Source organism: Calliopsis andreniformis, unplaced genomic scaffold (assembly GCF_051401765.1).
Source record: "Calliopsis andreniformis isolate RMS-2024a unplaced genomic scaffold, iyCalAndr_principal scaffold0022, whole genome shotgun sequence".
Classification (NCBI taxonomy): domain Eukaryota; kingdom Metazoa; phylum Arthropoda; class Insecta; order Hymenoptera; family Andrenidae; genus Calliopsis; species Calliopsis andreniformis.
In genome coordinates, this window is record NW_027480432.1 from 5,269,879 (window position 1) to 5,292,633 (window position 22,755).

Sequence of the window (22,755 nt, forward strand, 5' to 3'; positions counted from 1 at the left end):
CTGAATTCCCAAATAACTAAACTATCTTCCCAAAGCCACCCTTTCCCAAGTCCATAATCCATCCTCCCTCAAGTCTCTCTTACCTACTAAAAACTACTTGAAACAGAACTTCTAAAACTTTCCCGAAAAACCTTGCCTCATCCCCCTAAACACCCACCCCAAAAACCCCTCAAATAATCCCCCTTTTTACTTCTCCTCCTACATCCCAAACCCACCCCTCTTCGATCCCATTCTATGTACTAAAATCTACTTCACACCAAACTCCAAAAGACTTCTCAAACCATCCCCAAAACACCTCTCCCATTCCTTCCCAAACAATCTTCCTCAAAGCCTCCTCAAATCCACCCCCTTTCCTACTCCTTTCCCTATCTCCCAAACCCACCCCCTCTCAATCCTACTCTACCTACCAAAACCAAGCTTCAAAAACCTTCCAACGCATCCCCAAAAAACCTTCCCCTTCCCTCCCTAAACAACCCACCCCAAAATCCCCTCAAACCTTTCCCTTTTCCAACTCTTTTAAATATACCCAAAGCCCAACCCCTCTCAATCCCATTCCACCTACCAAAATCCACTTCAAGCCAGGCTTCGAAAACCTTCCCGATGCATCCCCTCAAAACTTCCCCCACCCCTTTCCCTAAACCCCCTCAAAACCACCCCGTCCCTCCTCCCTCTCCCCCATCCCCGAACGCACCCTCTCTCACGCCCAATCCCCCGTTCAAACTTTCCCGCTCCCCAACTCTCATCGTCCCCTTTGAACCGCCAGGCGTCGCCAGCGTCGGCATGCATCGCGACGCAAGCGGCAGGCAGCTCGGCACCGTCGCCGTGCGTTTCCTCAGCTTTCCCGTGTCACGGTGTCGCTGGCGCGTCTGTCCGTGGACGCTCGCGGTGTCTGTCGGTTTTATCTAATCGCCCGAAGAAAACTCGATTCCGCGAGCGTGCGGAGCGAGCACCGGTCGCGAGTGATCGGCCCTCTGCGTGGCGTGCGCGAGCAGATCGAAACGGTGGGTCCAGGCGACCCCGGGTGGAACGAGGAAGAGGCGAGAGCGACGACGAGGAGGACTCGCCGCGAGCGAGGAAGACGGTCGTGCAGGGGGAGAGAGAGGGACGACTAACGCCAGAGGGACAGAGAGAGAGAGAGATAGATAGATAGACAGATAGACAGGGAGAGAGACAGAAAGAGAGAACTACAGAGAGAGAGAGAGAGAGAGAGTTCATCGAAACGCATCGACGAGGAGGAAGAAAGAGAGAGGAAGAGAACCCTCCAAGTGGAAGTGTGTCGGGGCAGTTCGCAGCAAGGGAAATCTTCCTTTTCCTCTGGATCGAAGGGGGGCGGCGGGGAGGGCGGAAGAGAGCAGACGGCGATCCAGCGACGAAGGGTGTACCGAGGCGCGCGTCGTGTCGCCGTCGTGTCGTCCCACCGTGCGAGAGAGCGAGCCGTCGACGAGGGACAGCGCGACAGAGACGCGGTTAGAGTAAACACACGTCCCGCAGCCGCGAGTGCGTGCGCGAGTGCGAGGGCAGAGAGTCGCGAGGAGCGTGCCGAGTCCCGAAGGCGTTCCTGACCCACGCCTAGGACCCAGGGTGCCCTGCAACGGCGCGCCGTCTGCATGGACCTTTACCGCAAATGACAGTCCGTCGGAGGGGCCAAGTCAGCTGCTGGCTGCGTTCGTCTGTCTAGCGGGCTAAGCGGTACGTACGGCGATCATTCAAACGGTACATTTAGTGGACTCGACTCGGAAAAATGGCTCCCCGCGCCTGCACGCGGGCTTGATGGATCGTCGGGGAGCCTTCGCGACGGGGAACTCGACGAGGCGCGAGAGAGGCGGCGAGGGGTTCACGGGGGTGGCGAGCGAGAAGTCGATTTTTGGGAATGAGAATTGGGGTAGTTTGCTTCGGAGCACACGGAGGTGGCCACCTTTTTCGCGCACCTGGGGGCAACGTGGCCATGGTACGTTTTTCTTACCTTTCGGGGAAATCGAGAAACGATTATATATTTGTTCATAGGGTGTTTTATTAGTTTGTATTATTGATACTGGGTTTGTGGGACGCTTTTCGATGCATTGGAAGGTTGTTTAATGGTGATGTTCTAAGTTTTGTATGAATATACAGAGTGTATATGCTGAAGCAGGTCATTTAAATACCTATTCTGGTTTTAAGAAATATTAAGAAACTAAGAAGATTGTACTACACAAAAGACTGTTTTTCCTTATTTCTCCTTTGAAACCATTGAAATTATGAAGTGGACGATTTTCGTGTTAGTAAGAACAGAGGAGATATTTAGATGACCTGCTTGAGCGTGGATATCCTGTATAATATTACATACCTTGATTCATAAATTAATAGAATATAATTATGGTGCCTTTCAAGGAAAATGTGCAGACAGTTTGACGCGTGTCCCTAATACAAGGAATATAAGAAATGTCCCTAAACCTAGTGTTAAATGTCCTTTACTCACAACACAACTTAAGTAAGTTCCTATTATTCTCATAAAACGGAGAGAAAGCAATAGGATCCTGCAAAAAAATTAATATTGAAAAAATGAACTTGGGTTAGTCTGACTCTGAGATACAGTTTTGTTGTCTGATAATAGTAGAATCTGAAGATAGGTACTAATGAGTTTGGGTTTCGAGAATGGGGGAATGGGGTAAACTTTACTTCAGAGAACGAACATCAAATTTTTAACCTTTTTTTCTCGTCTAATAGTAGTAGAACCTAAAATACAATCTGAATAGAATTTGAAACTGTTACTCTATTTGGAGTGTCGGAATGAAGAATTGAATTTGGAATTCTGTGCTATGTGGAATTGAATTTGAATTTTTGTGGCATGGAGATTTGAATTCGGCTTTTTAGAGGACAGGAGGGGAACTAGAAAGGGTCGATGAATTTGCTGCAGATTCAGTGGACCTGTGGGCAGAGGTTCATTAGTGACTTTAGTGGTCAAAAAGTGGATAACTTTTTGACTGTTGTGGGCTTTGGAGTTTTGGTCCGTGGTTGGAGAAGTTAGTCTATGGATGGTTATTATGGAGAAATTTACGGTGGAGTGATGTATACTAGTAATTGAATTTTATTGTCGAATGCAGGTGGTTTGTGGTAATGCAGAGAGCCAAGTTGCTGGAAATGCTGAACCAAGTAATACATTGTTAGTTTGATGAGCCAATTTACGATATGAAAGTAGGATGCGTATATTAAGTGGAAATAAAATTCAATTATTTTCACACAATACTCTTGAATGAATTTTTCTGACAAGCTTCCATGGAATAAATATCCAAACTTGACACACATAACATTTATACTCCAAATTTTTTCATTTTTCAATGCTACTTAGCTTATAATAATTTCACTTCGCTTTAATTCAGAAATGTTAGAATTGTAGAGAAATGTCACAATTGTAGAGATCAGAAGTTTGCGACATGTGGTGCAAGCTGTGCTAAGAACGCTCTTAGGCGTCGATGAACGCGTCTCTCTGATATGGCAAGAGAACTTCCGCACACGTGATGTGTTCAGAATTTTAATTCTAACACTTGAAACTTTGACACTAGAACTATAGTGATGAAAATTACATTGAAAAAAAATTATATAAAATTTCAAGAGAAGTAATATAACAGAAAACAGAATTATATAAATTATTGTGACTCCTCTATTAGTTCTGGTATTGAACTTTTTAGAGGTTCATGAACCTCGAGAGATCGACAATTGTTGCTATTGATCGGTTCTCTCAGGCCATCAGCTAGCCAACGATCTCTGCAAGGTTCAAGAGCCACGGATGTAATCCTCCGAGGAAATAAAATTCTTGCCAGACAGAATGTGCAAAAACTCCCAAAGCCTTCAAAGAATTTACGTGCAAGACTCCCAGCTTTTGAAGCTCCAAAAATTGTAACACTTATTAAAATCACTGAGCCTTGCAAAGAGCTGAAAATTTCCTTGAATTTCGTCTTCAGAATTCTGTATATTTGAAGCTACTCGAAATTCCACAGTTCTCGAATAAATACATAGCTAGAACTACTAACCAAATTTATCTGTGTTGAAACACTCCAATGGTTCACTAGTGTTAATTATTCTTGAATATATTACGCCTCTTAAATGGCAATGACACTAAAAAAGCTCTAACTGCAGTAACGTTAATTTCATATCGCTCTACTTATCAGATACACACACATACTATTCGAATTCTAGGAATATCTGTATAAATATTTACTTCGCTACAACAATATACTCAGCTAACAATAATATTTAAACAGTCACACATGTATTCAAGCAATAACACTTGCTTACTCAACTGTAGTATCTAAAGTTCACTCGTACCATACGAATACTTATGAAACATTCCACCATTAAATCCCTCGAATGGTCCCAGCTCTTGAATAGGCCGTGAGCTTGCAAGAATATCGAGTGACCATCTTCCTTTCTTTCTTTCTTTCTGTCTTTCCGCCTCAGTGGCAAAGTGTGTCACTGGAATTCGGTTGAACGTCACTGCGCGCGTGCGATTGTCAAGGATGCGACTATCGGGGCCCGATACTTACGTGATTCGTTTATAAACATTCGCGACCTACCCTGCCGCGCGTGATAAATGCGAATGACAGGCGACTGGCTGTCGCTCAGGCTGCCCATGGAATCCACTACCCATAAAACTGTTCCCACCATATTTATTTTTTGGGTTCACAGCCTGATTGGCGACCTTAAATGGGTGTTAAAATTAAGGCAAATGAAATAGTTTCATTGGTACCAGGAATGGTCCCATTGTCACTAGAAATGGCTCCCTTGCCGCGCTTTTTTGATTTTTTAAATGGCAGATGTTAGAGGTATACATAAGTCGTAAATTATTTCTAAGTTACACGCGCGGTATCAATTCACTTTACTTTTTCTAAGCGTTTACTAGTTTATCTAATCAGTTGCGTAATTCTTGTCATTATCCGCGACCTTCTGTCACCTCTTTGATGAAGATTTAATTCCTCAATTATAAAAATGTGCTGGGTTATGTAAAACTTTGCTTATCTAGAGAAAATGGGTAACTCTAGTACTTTGAGCGCAAACGTTATACTTAAAAATGACAATTTTTTGTTAGTTCTTGGGAAATGATGGTTTGAGTAATTTTAATTCATTCTATGCGAAAATTATGTAGCTTACTGTCTATATATTGCCTGTATCTGTAGAGGCCTGTAGACGTTCAATACACTGTCTATTGATCGCCCAAATGTCTCCAAGTGCGGATAGATGTTAAAAGAATAATTGGGTATTTCGATCCAGAATGCTTCCAGAATTCTTCTGAACGACGAGGTGAAATTTGGAGTAACTGCTCCTAGTTTTCGTGGAAATGGCTTTCATGCACAGTGCACTGCACGGAAATTAGCACGAAGCTAGTATAGAGGAGCAACGTACCGAGAAACGCATGCCCAACCTCTTTTTCGGGGTTGGATGTAACATGGCTTGTGAAGAGCAAGTGGCGCACGTTATTTTTGACTCTGGTCCAATTGTTATTGGAATGGAATATTATATTCTTCTAATGGGCGTTTAGTGCCGAGCTGCCACTAGAATACGTCTATTGGCGACAGTATCTGAAGTGGTTTTCGTCAGAAGATTGCTCAGATAATATTTTCGAACTTAAAATAAATATATTCCTTTGGAGGCATCTCAATCGTGACCTTTTAAGATCCGAGGATCTCCTTTTTAAAAAACAGATGCATTCATGAAGAGTTTATACGTACTATTCCTAGCATCGATGGCAATGCATTTCAGTGAATTTCTCATGGACCACATCTATTCACCGATACCCAAAAATCTACTTACCAAAATAAAAAGATATTAGCCCTCTTTCTTTCACCATCTTTAACCATCCATTCACTCAACCCTCCCTAACATCAGCCTAAAAGAATACCTCAGCCACTTGAACCTGGGCCACTCGTTCTAAGGACAACACAGTAGCTTCGCACCAAAAATCTCCGCGCTCGACCCAATTCCGCCTCCAATTAAAAATCCAGCTCGAGGAGGCCACTTGACAGGGGCCACTGGCAGAGCAGGAAGGAAAGGGAAGCCCGAGGCCCTTGATGCGTCGATAGCCGGGTTAACGAACCAGCCGACCGCTGAAATGTTAATGTCTTATTGCGTCATGTTCGTTTACCGTCGCGGGAGAAAGGGGTCAAAGCGTCGGAAGGAACGAGAGGAGGAAAAGAGTGCGAGACGACTAAAAATGGCGTGGCACACCATCACGCTCTCACGGGCACAGATCACAGGCCTGCCTTGTCCCTCTCCTTCCCTCGTTTGGAGCATCGCGAGCGGCATGTGGCGTTGCATGGACGCCAGAAAGGCAGTGTCTTAATGGCTCCTAATTGTTCTCACCGCGTGGACGAAACGGTATCGTTTCAGCCGCGGTTCCAGGGACCTCGCAGCGAACACTCGCGAGGAATCTCGGTAACGGTACGCCCCGTGAACGCTACCTGTTACGCACTGTGCCGCTGCGTTTGCTGGGGACATTAGCATATGGCTATTATCGTCTTTCTGGTGAGAGGTTTTGTGGAACTTCAGTGAGTGCAATGTTTCGTGGAGTTTTCAGAGACACTGGGTATATGGGAAGATGTCTATGGAAACTTGTGAATTTGCGGAGTCGTGGAAGGTTGTAGAGGGCGTTGGTTGAATTGTAGGGCTGAGGAAAGTGGGGTGGGTTGAGACTCGATATAGGAAAAGTGTTGCTTCTTTAAGTGATCGAGAATCCTTACAGTGTACATATTTGGAAATTATGAGGTATTCAGGGTTTCTTTAATCTATAAATATAGGATAGTAAAGTAATAGAAAGGTTGTAAGTATTATGTCTCAACAAGTGATCAATCTCATTAAGTGAATTTTTTTATCTATAAATTTAGGATAGTAAAGAACAGAAAAGTTGTGAAGACAGTGTTCTCTCGATAAGTGAACAGTGTAACCTCGTTAAGTGGATGAGAGTTCTCATTCCAGTGTTTTTACTCAGTGTTCCAGCGCCTGTATCCCCTGCTTAGAAACAGAGAGCTATTGAATATAGAAAATTTCAAGTTTTCTATCACTAGGTGGACCTCTGTGAAAGTGGAACTAATGGATTCCTGAAGTTTCCTCGGTGAAAAGGAATTCAAACCCGACACTCAGATTGCTTTTGTCGATGCACAGAGATTGTGGGATTAATTCATGGAGCTTAGAAAGTGTTCTAAATTTAATCTATGATACCATGATCAATACAATTTCATCGTTCAGTGTGAGCCCACTTTTATGAGTAAACTGTGCAAAAATTGGCTGATGAGTCAGGAGACGCCTCCACGTCAGTGCTTCTATGAATTTTTCTGTTTTGGAGTATCGTGTAGCAAGCGTCGATATTCGCGAAGAAGAGCGTCTACTATTTCATTAAACAACGATTGGAAACCAACATACACCTTTTACCAAGAAAATGAATGTTATGCATGAAGACACACAGAGGAGCCTTTCACCCATCAGTCAAGAATTAGTAGGCTCAAGAGACACATATTTTCTAGAACCCCAATGTATAAATTTCACAATTTTCTACAACCATGAAACATATTTATACTCGTTTAGATTTTTTGTAATATTTCTATGCAACAGTATTACACAAAATTGATCTCATTTTACAATAAAATTTTCAAATCTAGAAAGCACAAATTTTCTGAAAACCCTCAGTACTCCACTATCTTTGAAGACTTCAAAAATTACTCTTAAAATATCTAAGGACTTATAATTATTTATCTAAGGATTTATAATTATTTATAATTTCAAAAATTGGAAAATATATCTACCAAATAGATTCACACATCGTCAACACAGCTTCCGCCTCTGTTCATTAGTTCGCTTAGCCAGCATTCATTGGTCACGTTATCATCGACCTGATACGCAATCAGGGACATAGGATCGAGGAAAAATGCAGCGAATTGCGTCGCCGCGCGCGAGGCCAGTAATTAATTCACTCCTGTTGCATCGCGAAGTAGGCAGCCACATTATTCATTATGCTTATTAATTACCACTTTGCTATAGAGTCGTTGGCATATTTCAGAGAAACCAGGGGAAATAGAATACTCGAGAAAAAAAAATGACGAGCATCATGAGGCATCGTTTGCCCTCGAGTAGGTGCATCCGTCGACATTTCTCGTTTAATGTCGACTCCCATCGTCAAGATACTTGTTCTTCCCCTTCGCGAGATTACTGGCTAATGAAATTTTTCTACCCTCGACCGCTCGGTTTCTGTCTAATCGAGAGATCTGGGAATCAATTTTCGCTACCGTCACGCTAAACCCAATCCTCTCGTTCAATCTGGGCCACCGATTCAAAATGGCACCGACTCCCAGCTCCCAGCGTGACCTATAAACCAGCATAAAAATACTGAAAGCTAGATAACAAAGCGCCTCCATTTTAACTGGAAAGGGATTAATATTCGCCATACAAAATAGTTGCAGAATACAATAGAATACAATCGCTAAAGTCAACAGAATTCACTTGATGCCTCCCCACTCGTTATCGTGCTCAGTCACTGTTTCACCCACGCCGAATGTAGGGGGCGCGAGGTTCGCGTCCTTGCAGTGAAATCGACTACGAATCCTAATTGAATTACTTTGGATAATCCCGCGTGTGATTCCGTTGGCCTGGTCGGATTAAGCATCTCGTTGCTGTGTACCTCCGAATCCAATTTACTTGCGCTCACGATTATCCGTTTTCACTGCGTGTCAGCATACTGTAATTGCTGCCGAACTGTGATCCTCCGCGATGGAACGATCGTAACTGCCGCCATTGAGGGCGTCGCACGCGCGAGCTGTTAATCGACGCGATTTCACGTTGGAAAAATAATAAAAACAGCGCTGGTGGAGCTACTTTTTCTGTACATACTTTATGGATGATTATTATAGAATGGAACGAGAAGATAAAGACTGTGGAACTGTTTTGTGATGGTTGAGAAGCTTTCTAACTGAGATATTTTTTAGAATTTTTTTTTATATATTTGGGGTCGAAAATGGCACTCTAGGGTCTCGAGATTTTTTGTATGAACTATATTTCTAAAAAATTGTATTTTTGTTTCTGTAGTCTTTATTATTTTTATGCAATTTTGTTCTCTAATAAATAGCGCTGCCTCGTCAGAAGACCAAGTTTCTTTATATGCACATTTCCATACCGTGCAAGAGGGAACAAAGTAGCACGTCTACTATTTAGTTAGAAGTTTCACTTGTCCTCCAATCCTGCACAATCTTGTCTCGATACAAGACCACTCACATTCCTTAGACCTCCATCTCCCCTATACCTAATCCCAGCCCTCTGTAAAAGCAGACTCAAACTTCAGACACACTAACAGCCTACAGAAACAATGTCCCCACCTCTTCCAAGCCTCCGCAGTGTTTCTCGACAAAAAGCCAATGTCTCAATAAATGTCCACTATGCCCCCGCATTTCCCTAGCTCTATTTTTCCGCTCTACTAGCTCCCAGCCTTTGAGAAGTCTGATAACACCCTGCCGCAACGTAACCACGCTCCCCCCGCTGTCAACTAATTCCAATTCCCGAGCTTGTATCGAGACGAAACCGCAGCGGCTCCGGGGCACCGATAAACTCGTAGCTCGCGGAGTTCACGCTTCCTCCGACGTTATGCAACGCTGTGGTGCGTCGATAAAATAGTTTCCACTCAGCGACGCGTGTCGTTCATGGTGTACGGGGCCACCGTAAAAGTTTTTATCTTCGGCTGATAGGCGCTCGTGTCGGCTCATTATTCTCGGCGCGTATGCAGCGGAACCAGGTCAACTGGGCGGCTGGCGTACGCGTCGTCTGCAGGTGGGATGCTGACGAGGGAGTGAGAGAGACAGAAAGAAAGAGAGAGAGGGAGGGGGGGAGGCCTCGATAAAATTGTTATCGGGAAAATGTCAAGTCCAATCACTCGTGGCTGGATATTTGGACGAATCGACGTATTGTAGGTTTTTCATCCGCGTCGATGCGCGCCGCGGCACGTACGCGAGGGTTCGTTGGACACGGAGTGTGTCTGTCCTTTGCTGCGTCAACCGCAGAGCGACGGGCCTGGATATCGGGGCGACCCGACAGACACAGGTAACCGACGATCAACGCGATAAAATTAATTAGGCACGCGGTAATAGCGACGTTCCGTGAGGATACCCTTGAGTACTGTACAGAGGGGGCGGAGTCGCGGTGAGGGCTAGAGGGCGTGCACTGTACTTCATCTACTGCCATTATTGCATATTTTCGGTCGAGACCTCGGCCGATTTTGAGCGCGAATTTCTGAAGGGGATTCAGTTTAAATTAGACGGTGAGGGAATCTTTTGGGGATCTTTGGGGAAGTTTTGTGGAGGGTGTTTCACAGAAAGGGGTAAGAATTTTAAGGGGTGATTCTATATGCTGGAGTAAGATGAGAATTAAGAATGATAGAAATGAGTTTGAGGCATACTTTTAGTGTTATTAATTATTGAAAAGAGGATTAATATTCAGTGAAACATGTGTCTGACTTGGGGCTTATTCTACTGATTTTTTTGTACCTGACATGCGGCTTATTCGACTGATAGTTCTGTCTGATATGGGGCTCATTCTACTGATATTTTTGTGTCTGGCTCGGGAATTATTCTACTGATGCTTCTGTGTCTGACTCGGGGCTTATTCTACTTGCTTTGTGACACCTCATTCCAAAAGCACGTTCTACTGACTTTTCTACGTTTGACTCGGAACTTATTCTACTGATTTTGCTTTGTCTGATGTTTCTTGTACATTCTGGCAGTGGATTGAGTCCCAAGTCAGACACATTTTAGCTTCAAATGCAATTTCGTCACCCTTGATTTTTTCCTATTTTTACATATAGAATAGTCCCTTAAAATTTCTGACACCTACTGTCGTACACCCTGTATAGTTTTTTTAATATAATTATTTATTTTTAATCAGAAGCTGATATTTTTTTGAATAGTGTATATTAAATCTTCTACATAATGTCTACTTTATATAAATTAATTTTTGTACCTAATAGTTTCCTGGGTTATTGTTTTAATTTCTTTGAGATTCAATTTTGATGAGATAAACCGAGTTATCAATGGTTGACTCCAGAGACCAACCCTCCTTTAAAAATTAAAATTCTCTTAAGGGAATACTGGCGCCGACTTCGAGGGACACTTACCTAGACTAATGAGTTTATAATTAATAACGAGCTTCGAGATTACGACGACTAAAGACTGTAATCCCATTTTAAAAATCCTATTGTGCATGCACTTGTAAATAATATTCATTTAGGACCCGAACAGAAAATTCAATCATTCATACATCTTCATAATGAATAAACAAACTAATAAAATATACTGTACGATATAAATGAAATTGATACAAAATACATTTCATTTATCAGTTCACGAGTCACTTCATTTACCTCTAATTTAATTACCAAGCTCTTAATTTGATAATCAAGCGAATATTCATGCCTTTTAATATCGAGGATCTGTTAGTGCATAAAATTCTAATTACGGCAGATAAGAAAAATGCAATTGAGGAATCAATTAATGGAGACATGGAGACGGTCAATAAGTAGGTCACGAGAAGGATGAGAAGCTAAAGCCACTTTTCAGCGTAACTATTTCCTAAAACATTAATGCTCCACTTAAAAATCAATTTAAGAACAATTCAACGCGATCGTCCGTCGCAATTGGGTACTTTTCCATCACGCTTATGGTGACAGAATTTACGTGATACACAAAGGAATGCCTCCAGAATATTTTAAGATTAAAACTATCGTCATAGCTTGTCAAACATTTCCCCAATATTTCCTAATTAATTCAAGCAAACTATTCACCTCGTCCATTAGAATTCATATCAGATAAGTAACTAATGTTCCACAAAATGCTTTCCAGGAAAGCAAATAGAATATTTCTTATTGTACACAAAATTCTTCGCACTTGAAATAAACAGACACTGTTATCACAGGTATCGATAGAAACTAATTCCTAAGCAAGACCATTGAGCATACACTCAGCTCTTCCTGTAAATACCCAGGAACAAGTCCCTCGCGATTTCTCTAGTCACGTAATTTACTTAATAATTCAACGAGGTTCCCAGCCAGCGAATTATTGTCGCGTTACACGGGGATAAAGTCAGTAAGCCCCGAGCGTAAAAATACCCAGGGGGGAGGGTCGATATCTCGTAAATCCCGCTGTCGATAATGCCCTATCGCGTACGATACGTCATATCGGTCGTCGAGGCGGCCGATGGTCGTTAAAAACTCTTTTTCCGCATACCGAGCCTTTTAATCGGGACAGGTCGTCTGGCTAAGAGAGAACGTCGTGACAGAGCGACTCGACCAAAAATAATGGTCGCCTAACTTTGTAACCTAGACTGGCCTCGAGAGTAGACCAAACCGACTCCCCATGCCCGCTTTTCTTAGAACCTGGGCACTTTTGTCTGCTGCCCCGATCGGACAATACCGAGTTTTCTAGCGCGGGCGCATGCGCGGCGACGCACAGTGGTCAGACGACTTTAGTTTGGTGCTTTCGTTTGTTTTTCAGGTGCACAGACGGTGATCGATGAGTGTAGAAATGCAATTAGGACTGTCTTCTCGCTTATGGTCGTATTTCTGTTCAGATTGTAGGTGGATAATCGTGTCAGTGAAGGGTCAATGGGAGCCTAATGCGTTTAGATATTGAGCTCGTCGTTTTTGACGGATGTCAATGGAGAAAGTTGGTTTTCTGTGTCCCTGGCTGGGCTTCTTGTTTTCCCATTTGAGCACCTGGATCCTATTACCAGAATATGCTTGTCTGGCGAACGTACGCTCTGCTGGAAATCTCTTTAGCGGATCTGTCACTTTCCCGCTGGTTTGAGCGCCGGGGCAATGGCTATAGGCTGTTTCACTTGACTACGTCCATGTTTATTTAATGCATTGTTAGCCGCCGCTGTTATCATATTGGCGATGCTACGGCGGTGACAATACTGAGGATTTAGTGTGATGTATATGGACACTGAACTTGAATATAGGTATTCGCTGTGTCACTATGCAGCCACAAAATAATCATTTTCTGGTTGGAAATTTAGAAAAGTGAGATTGCTAGTTAAATTCAGTTTTAGTTAAAGTGTTGATAATTTGGTATCTATCCTTTCTGTTTGCATAGTATTTATAAATGTTTTCTATTTAAGAGAGATATTGTGTTCTAAATTACCATTGTCTGACTCATAATATTCTACTTCTACTTAATAATATTCCATAATATTTTTAATACACAGTAGTTCCAAATTAACATTGGCTGACTCATAATATTCTGCTTCTACTTAATACCATTCCATAATATTTCTAGTACACAGTACTTTCAAATTAACATTGGCTGACTTATAATATTCTATTTCTACTCAATAGTATTCCACAATATTGCCAAATAGATATTGGCCGACTCATAACATTCTACTTCCACTTAAAATAAACACAATAAAACCGTATACCGTTTCGAGTAGCACAGAGTCTAAAACCTCTTAGAAATGAAAGCAAACCGAACCTCGAACGCGCATTAGCGTCATACTATAACTAATAAATACCGCCGCAGAGTTCCTTATCAAATTTCAAGAAAACGCGCACGCCACAGGTCAAGAATTCCTCTTTCCACGCTGAAATCCTCCGCCACCACTTCAAACAATTCCTTCTCAGCTCCGAGCAAACCCAATAAATACTTTCGCCCATAAAACCCTCGAACTGCATTTCAGAATTCAGCGTCCACAAACACGCTGGAGCCAAAGGCCCGTGAAACATCTCACTTCGCGGCACGCCCCATCGCGCAGCGGAATTAATCGTCAATTACACGAAATTACCCTGTCAATGTTTAATCAGTCTCGGGGCGGCCGATTCGCTCGGTTTACGTCATTATACGAAGTAAACAAGCTTGTTGAATCTCGACAGCCGAGCGCCGCGAGCCGGGAAAAATAAATTCACTTGTTACACGTGTACCGCCCTTACGTAACTCGCGGCAAGGATTACGGGGCCGTGTCGTGCGCGTTACGAAAGCCGCCGCGAGCCTCGACGCTGGTGAACTCGAATGCCCGTCGAGTTCGCGCCGCGGTATTCGATTTGGCCGATGCTCCTGCGAATTTTCAACAAGTTGTACGTCGCGTTTAATTTTAAACGACTCTGTATCGCGACGACGTCGACGACGGGGAGGGAGAGGAGAGGGGGCGAGCCTTATTCACGCCTTTGTCAGCTCCTTTCATACTTCCGCGCGCTTCAAAGAAATGTATTTTTACATCCGCTCGGTTAACATTGACGCGCCGCTATGACCAGTCACAGAGTCGGCGGACGAGCCTTTGGCCGTGTGCATCTTCGCTTTGACGCGCGGCGTACGTACCTCTAGCGTAAACGCCAAAGCCACTGAGGAAACCGGAAACCGTGACGCGGGGATCGGGCCTCGCGCGACGATCGCGCTGACACCGATCATTCTGAGTCCGCGGCGTCCTTTGTACTGAGGGCACACCTGTGAGCCGAAAATTTCGTTCAGGTCAGTTTTTCTTTTATGACCTACTGGGGTTTAGTTCGTGAGTGGTGGTGGGGTGAAAATGGGATGGGTTTGGGGATTTTGGGGTGTTGAGGACTTTTTAATGGGAATTTTTTTTGTTCGTTTCTTAGCGAGTTTAAATTACATGTGGTATTTTCTATAATTTTTTTAGTATGTTTTTCTTATATTCTACTGTTTTTTTTAAGTATCTTCTACTACGTTGAACTATTTTTGTTTAGTATTTTTTACTATGTTCTACTGTTTTTTAGTATTTTCTGCTTACTCTGTCTCTGAAGTACAGAACTTACAATTTAAAACTTACAAGCTTATCTGAAACTCAGCAAACGACTTTATCTCGAGATATCTTGAGTTTGAACCCAGCGCCATGTAGAATCCCAAAACCATAAAAAAGAAATTCCTGGGTCATTTAAAAAATCGCCAGTCTGAAATCGTGACCAGGAATCATACCTGACCCCCTTTCTATCGACTTTCCCCAGTCCTTAGAAAACTCTTAACAGTCGAACGTCCATGGATCGGTGGATCTCTTAATTATCGCTCCAACGTGCCAGAAATATTCTAATGACCCTCTTTCCTGAATCGACCATAGGAAGAGCTTTCTAGTGAGATCGATCGATCTCGCCAGGTGAACCTTAAACAACGACTTCGGTCTTCCGGAAGGTAGCCGCGCTGTCAAATGACCGGAAACGGTCGACTGGTTTGCCCTTATATGCGAAGACTGCAGTCTCGTCAGAGAAACGAGCTGTGCAATGGAAAAGTGAGAGTACGCGCGGCTACCTTGAGCCTGATCGTACTAAGTGGGCGTAGAAATTTATTTTCTATATATGGCGGACAATCGGTTCGTTGTTGCTCGCGGGTACGGTGCCTCTGCGCGCGCACCACGTGCACGTTGTTATTTAGTACAGCTGTGGCTGCGGATTGTTTTGCTTGGCGTCAACCAGATCTCGCGACTTGATGCTGTTTCGGAGCGCTGGGTACAGGATGTTTAATGCCACTGCAAATGGAAGTTAAGAAGTTAAATATATTCCACAGATTTGGAAGGAGACAAAGGCGTTTAGTGGCGAGATATTTCTACTTCGTACATTTTTCATTTTGTAACTCTAGAATATTGAAAGTCTCAGTTTTTGTATATACAAATTTTGAAATCTTGGAGGCTTTTTATTCGTCTTGATTTTATGAGACTTATGCTTTTAAGTTATGAACAATTTTTTATGTATGTTTCTATTGTGCAGGGATAATTTTTTTTAGAAATGTGAAGGTTATCGATAATCTTTCCTACCTTTTCAAGGATAATGCGTTAGAAGTTCAGTGGTCTGTAAGAATCTACCTTTCTGCTCGAATAGAAGCTGTTTCAAGTGCTGACATCTCGGCTTGAACTAAAGATCCAGAGCATAAAATTAGGTACAAATACGCAAGAGGATAACTGATACTCTTAATACTAATAATAAATCAGAACGAATTGGTTAAACTGAACTTAAGTATTAATCATGCATACATAGGTATTAATATAATCTTTAAATGATTCTATCCCAAAATTATCCAAGGTTCCATATCTTCAAGTACTCTAATTCACACATGCCCAAGAACACCTAAACTCCCATACACGGAATTCACACTAAAGAAAAACCAAAAGCTCAACTCCAATCACTCAACAAATCCTCCCTTAGCCCAAAAAATATTTTTCTCTTTTCCCTCCCTTAAATTTCATCTCCACCCAGTTTCACCCCAGCCCCCCTCCAAGTCTCCCAAAAGCTCGCATCCAAAAGCCAGTGTCACCAGCCTCTCGAAGTCTCAGCGCGCCCCTCGTTATCTCTGACAGCGCGTGTATCGCCTGCCAAAGCCAACAAAGAGATCCTTCCGCGCGAGGGGAGCCTCCTCGCTCGAACACTCTCCGCCGAGCGGAGTTATCGCAGTTGGCTCTCGCGCCAGAAGAATCGACTGACTCGCGGTCGTTTTCTCGTTTCAGCGGCACGAGATGCATCGTCGGGTGGGATACAGCAACTACGATGGCAAGATCGCCGGCCTGTACGACCTGGAGCAGACGCTCGGCCGCGGTCACTTCGCCGTCGTCAAGCTAGCGCGGCACGTTTTCACCGGGGAGAAGGTCGCCGTGAAGGTCATCGACAAGAGCAAGCTCGACGAGGTCTCGAGAGCGCACCTCTTTCAGGAGGTAAGGGGAGACACGCCTAGACGGTCCTTTCACGCGCGACAGCGGTGGAAGCTGACGGGGTGGCTCACTCTGAACGTGTACCCTTCTCCCCTTTGTCTATGCCCCCTGGTCGCCAGGCGAACGACGGGGTTCTGCATGAAGCAGACACGGGGGAAATCGAGACGCGCCGCGATTGGCGCCTTCCGTTTCGCTGGGATACTGAGTTCCACAGTTAGATCCCGCTTGGCGGAGAAAATTTCTGTAATTGTTGTCTTAGGTTTAGGGAAATAGTAGCCATGAGTTGGTGAAGTTTTGCTGAGGAGAATGAGTACAGATAGGATATAAAGTGGAGTGGTTCTCACGGGTTAGTGCTTGCGTGGATCGATGAGTGAATCTAGTTTGACTTATGTCGTGTTTGGACTCATTTTATGAGGAAAATTCTGAGCTACTTAGGGGCAGCAGTTTCAAAGAGATGCTGTGAGGATTATAGAAATTAGAATTCTTTTTATTTTCCATCGGTATGCCTTGAAATTACTTGTCTGACCAGTACGTACTCATTCTACTTACGCGATTTCCTTGTTGGAAATGATTGAAAAAAGATGCTCTGGGGATTATAGAAATTAGATTTTTTTATTTTCTATCGCTATGGCTTGAAATTACTTGTCTGACCAGTACGTACTCATTCTACTTACACTATTTCCTCGTCAGAAATAATTGAAAAAAGATGCTGTCAAGGTTATAGACATTAGAATTTTTTAACATTTTCCACCCCTATTCCTTGATATAACTTGTCTGACTAGTACGTACTCGTTCTACTTACACGATTCCCTCGGTAGAAATAAGTGAAAATTGAGAAATAATTTCGAGCAACGTCCCTGTTAGCGAACACTGTCAAAGGTGTTCTACTTCTAATTGTCGTTTCAGTGTAAAAATAAGAGGCTTCAGCTCCAGCATTCAGTCTCCTGATCAAGAACTAAATTGGCTTCATTCTACTGAATTACGTAGACGTTTCAGCCATTAATCAGAATTGAATCGATTCCATTCTGTCCTTCTACCTTCCCGTGAGAGCAAACTACTAGGTGTCTATTGACTTTCCATTGACTGTATGCGAAATAAGCAGACAGTAGCCTGTAGGTAGTAATTTCCCATTTGTCCACAATACTTAATTTACATCGAAAAGAAGACTGCTTTCACTAGACCAGAAAACACCTTCTCAGGAAATCCAAATCCCTCCACAAGTAGATTTCAATTTAGTCCCTCTAGCATAGAAAAAAATTGTAAAAAATGTCAGAGACTCGACAACTCAGAAAACTACTTACAATAATTCTACGAAAATCCATAAATCTCAATTAGAACCTACACTACCGGTTCTCCCATCAGCATATCTCTCGACCCAACATTCTCTTCAATGACATGTTGAAATCATCCAGCTGCCCAACGTTCGCCTCTGCAGAGGAGTCTGATAGCCCGAGCAGCTTCCTACGAGCCGTGATTTTCATCATTCCGCGCGACACACGCTCAGTCCGCGCGTTAAATACTAACGACCGATTGCGTAAGATCCGCCCGACGCCATCGCGGGCGTAGAAAAGAGATCCGCGGTACGATCCGCTTCGAACTTGTAGATCTCGTTAAGGTCAACGAGATAATGGCGCGAGGGGGGCAGGAGAAAGGGTCGTTGACCAGTTCACGCTGAGAGCCGACCGTCCAGCGAGCGTTTAGCTCTAGCCTGGATCTTCTTTGTTCCCGCCAGGTGAGGTGCATGAAGCTGGTGCAGCATCCGAACGTTGTCAGGCTGTACGAGGTGATAGACACCCAGACGAAGCTCTATCTGATCCTGGAGCTCGGCGATGGCGGGGACCTCTACGATTACATTATGCGACACGACAGCGGCCTCAGCGAGGAGGTATGATAAAATGGTCCTTCAAGGAAGAACAGAGCGAGAGCTCATAGACTTCTTTGTACTCCCTCGAGTTGAATTATTCGAAATAGCTAGCCAAGTAATCTACAGTTTCTGCGCTGTCTTGCATATTTATAGCGTCTAGCTGTGATAGATTCACGTGGCTATTATAGAGACTCGATTTAACTCAGTCAAGAGGCAAGGATCGTAATTCTCTTGAATACCACAAAAGGCCACGTGTCTCTCTATTATTAGCTCCCGTAGACTAAGCGTTTTTATTTGATTGATCTTCCAATTCAATCTGACTAGACTTAACTCTCAGTCTGTCATCGGGCTTGATAAGACGCTAGGAGCTAGTTCCGCGCTGTCCAACTATACCCCTCTGATCGATACAGGTGGCTAGAACGTACTTCCGGCAGATAGTCAGAGCCATATCGTATTGCCATCGATTGCACGTGGTGCATAGGGACCTGAAACCCGAGAACGTCGTGTTCTTCGAGAAACTTGGCACCGTGAAGCTCACCGACTTCGGATTCAGCAATAGGTTCTGCCCTGGACAGAAGCTTGAGACTTCCTGCGGCTCTCTAGCTTACTCTGCGCCGGAAATTCTGCTCGGGGATAGCTACGACGCTCCTGCTGTCGGTGAGTGTCGTCATAGTCGCAGAAAACGCTAAATCAATTCGATTTCGAGTTTCCAATTTTCTGTGTCTTGGTCTTCTTTCGTGCCTCCAGATGTCTGGTCACTGGGGGTAATTTTGTACATGTTAGTGTGCGGCCACGCGCCGTTCCAAGAGGCCAACGACAGCGAGACCCTCACGATGATCATGGACTGCAAGTACTCGATACCACCTCACGTCTCGGACGGCTGCAAGCGTCTGATCGCGAAGATGCTCGTCAGAGAGCCCGAGGGTAGAGCAACGCTCGAAGAGATTGCAGCGGATCCTTGGCTGGCGATTGGGTCTGACGCAGACCCAGTGGAGGCGTTGCCTCTGGTCTCTAGGCAGCAGGTCTCTGACGATCACCATAATCACATAATCACCAAGATGGTTAACGGTAACATCGCCACCAAAGAAGAAATATTGGAGTAAGTAGATGCTGGGGAACAGCTGCTTATTAGGTTTCAGTGGATCGTTACGAAGTCTGAAGTTCGAGGAATAGCTTCAAGTAGACGTGTTTTATATTATAGCTTCGGTTATTGTTCCTCAATTTTGCAGCGCGTTTGTATAGCTTGAACCTGTTTGATCTTCCAGCGCCTTGGACAAGAATGAGTACAATCATATAACAGCAACGTATTTCTTGCTGGCTGAGAGGAAGCTGCGAGCTCATCGCCAGGAGCAGATGCAGAAGACTCGTCCCGAGATCCTTGAGGTTTCTTCTAGGTACGTTTGCAAGAGGAAGGCAGTGTTTTGCAGGCCTGTGATCTAATAATCTGCTACTTTCAGTCGACCAGAGACGGCAGCGAATTTACGTGTTGATCAGAATTCACTGAGCACGGTGAACCAGTCGCTGTTGAGTGTGCCTCGGACACCAGGTGACGTGCCACAGGTAGGTACCCTATTTTCAATAACAATCATCGCATTTTCAATCATTAATTCCTAGGGTCGCCTGTCCAGATATGTCATCGTTAAATCCATTTGGTAGAATTCTGTTTGAAACAAATTTTTCTGAATAATTTTTACCCTGCATGTGCACCACTTAACTTACAATTAGGAAACTCAAGATGTCCAATTTCCTAGCTTTAAGCTTCCCATAATTTTCACTTCCATCTGCACAGTGCTTCTTCAAGTGAAAAGTGTCTATTAATTTCGCATGCTAAATCTTCAAGAAAGGAGCACTCATTTCACTCGTTCCAAGCTTCAGCTAGAAATCACATGTCCCATGAAAAAGATCGTCTTCTTGCCATTGTAGAACGTCCGAACGCGGAAGTGCAGTATAGTCCAAGAGGAGGAGGACGAGGACGACGTGTCTTCAGGTCGAGACGAGCGCGGCAGCAACTCTGCCTTAAACTCCTTCAACCGCCGTGGATCTCGTTCGGAAGGCAAGCTCTCTCACCTTCTGCAAGACCGCTTGACCCAGCCGAGTCACAAGCCCCTCCCGTCCCAGAGCAACTCGCAGAAGGACATAGTGATCGACGGAGAGGAGAGACTGAAGTCTAGTCCAATGAGCGGGAACAGTAACGATTCCTCGTCGCTTGTCCAAGCAGCGCCTGGCAGGCCTCAAGTGAGCCCTCTGCCCGCGGAGCAAGTACCTGCAGCAACGAATCTCGATTCCACGTGTCAGGAGAACCTGAAGAACCGACTGAGCGACGTGTCAGCGCCAGGTTGGGCGAGGAAGTCCCTTGGCATGGAGAACAGGCCGAAGTCAGTGACGGAGTGTCTGAAGTCCTTAGGACCTGTGCCAGCGAACAAATGGCGAATGGGCGTGCAGCATCGGTCAGCTGCCTCGTCTCTGGACTCTGCTCTATCGACCACTCCGAAATCTGACCCCAGCACAACGACCACCACGACGACCACCACGACGATCTTGACAGAATCCTCCACAGTATCCATCCCCCTCCACCCTGTGGGTGCACTAGGCGACAGCCAGGTCTCTCTGACACCTAAATATAAAACCATGCCATCGCCTGGGAGCACTGGCCCAGGATCTCCTCAGCTGACGCTAAACGAGATCCTAGAAGATGGAGACACTGTGCCTGTGCCAACCACAGAGAGTGGCAATTCTAAATGCAGAGTTGTCAGGAGGACCAGCTACGAACAACGAAGGAGCAAGTTCCACAAGACGCGCACCACGTCATGCTCTAGCTCCGACGCCAGTGACGACGACAGCGAGAGTAGAAAGAAAAGGGCGCACAAGTTGGGAGCCTCCACAGGGAAGCCTCTGCCCTCTAGGCGCGACAGCCACGACGATTCCAGCGACTCCCAGGACCCAGGAGGGAGCGGCGGAGGTGGCGGTGGCGGAGGTGGCGTAGGTAATGGAGAACACGCGACAGAGACGCCTGTGAACGAGACGAACCAAAACGACAACGGGAACAGCACGAACACTACAACGACCACCACCACCACTGGAGGCAGGCATCGCAGCGCAGAGAACCAGGTGATCTTCGGCAGAAGGCATCGCGCAGGCAGGAGAAGAGCAGGAGAAACTCGGTTAAGAGAGAGCCAATCGCTGAACCGCATCACCGAGGTGCAGGAAGCAGAGGGTCCCTCCTGCCACAACCACTGCCACGTGTCGCGGAACTCCGCCATTCTGGGAGTCCAGAGCATCTCCTCCTCCTCATCCTCCGTGTCCCAGAGCAGTATTAGTTCCCACGGCGTAGTCCCTCAGCCCGCGTCCCAGGCATCCACGACCGTACAAAAAGCCAAAGGTTTCGGGGCGAGGCTCCTGCAGAGCTGCTCCCTCGGCGCCAAATCCTCCCCAGCGCAGCCCGCTAACAAAAACAGCTCCAACGGCAGATGCAAGCAGGAGGCGCAACGCGACGCCTGCCAGAGAATCGAGATCTGCTGCGACAGGGACATGAACGGCAGCCTGATCAACCAGATACCGTCCAACGACAAGGAGAACAGGAACGGTGGGATGAACAGGAACGACTGCAAGAGCAGGAAGATTCGCCTGCTCAGCCGCTACTTCGCCGTGCACAAGAAGCTCTGCGTCCCCCTGCCAGGTCTCTTCGGCAAGGGGCGGTTGTACAAGGCGCGTTCCTGCGGCAGCATCGCTCGTGACCGTGTCAGCCCTCCATCGCCTAAGTCCATGCTGTTCTGCACCGCCACGAATGACAAGTGGCGGGAGCGTCAGCAGTGGTGCGACGTGAAGCACCAGCACCGAGGCAGCGATGGGGACATCAACCAGAACCTGGGCCTGTCACACCTGGTGCAGGACAGCGTTGTAGGCAAAGGGTGCAGCGGCCTGCCTACTGTCTGCCATATTCACCTTGGAGACGCGTCCAAGTGCTGCAGCCTCTGTTGATGAAGCTGTACAGGGCTGCCTAGCTATCGATGCACAAACGAAGTCGACGCGTTGCCACATCGCGCGCGCAATATTGTACACGTGGCGAGTTCCTTCCCGCGATGGGTAACGATTACCAGGCTGGCTGGAGCGGAGCACGCGGAGATGCGCGGTTATCACCAAGTGCAATCTATTTTATAATAACAGCGACGGAGTCGCGTAAACGCGAGTGTGAAGCCTGCCTGGCAGCTTGGACACGCGATTGGGTCCTCTGAGTGAGATCTTGAGCG

General features: G+C 45.3%; 1 protein-coding gene across 1 annotated transcript; it reads left to right on the forward strand.

Moving 5' to 3' along the window:
* The first annotated feature begins 1,558 nt into the window (after positions 1–1,558).
* Positions 1,559–22,494, forward strand: Snrk (SNF related kinase). Its single transcript, XM_076390656.1, has 8 exons — positions 1,559–1,689; positions 16,444–16,647; positions 18,377–18,529; positions 18,919–19,165; positions 19,256–19,607; positions 19,774–19,902; positions 19,966–20,068; positions 20,432–22,494. The coding sequence occupies exons 2-8, from the start codon at positions 16,453–16,455 to the stop codon at positions 22,484–22,486; spliced, it is 3,234 nt and encodes a 1,077-aa protein (XP_076246771.1). The 5' UTR covers positions 1,559–1,689; positions 16,444–16,452; the 3' UTR covers positions 22,487–22,494.
* The last annotated feature ends 261 nt before the right edge of the window (positions 22,495–22,755 follow it).

Coding starts and splice junctions, on each gene's coding strand:
- Snrk (XM_076390656.1), top strand. CDS start 16,453: ATGCATCGTCGGGTGGGATACAGCAACTACGATGGCAAGATCGCCGGC. Junction 16,648..18,376: donor GAGCGCACCTCTTTCAGGAG/GTAAGGGGAGAC, acceptor TGTTCCCGCCAG/GTGAGGTGCATGAAGCTGGT. Junction 19,903..19,965: donor ATCCTTGAGGTTTCTTCTAG/GTACGTTTGCAA, acceptor TGCTACTTTCAG/TCGACCAGAGACGGCAGCGA.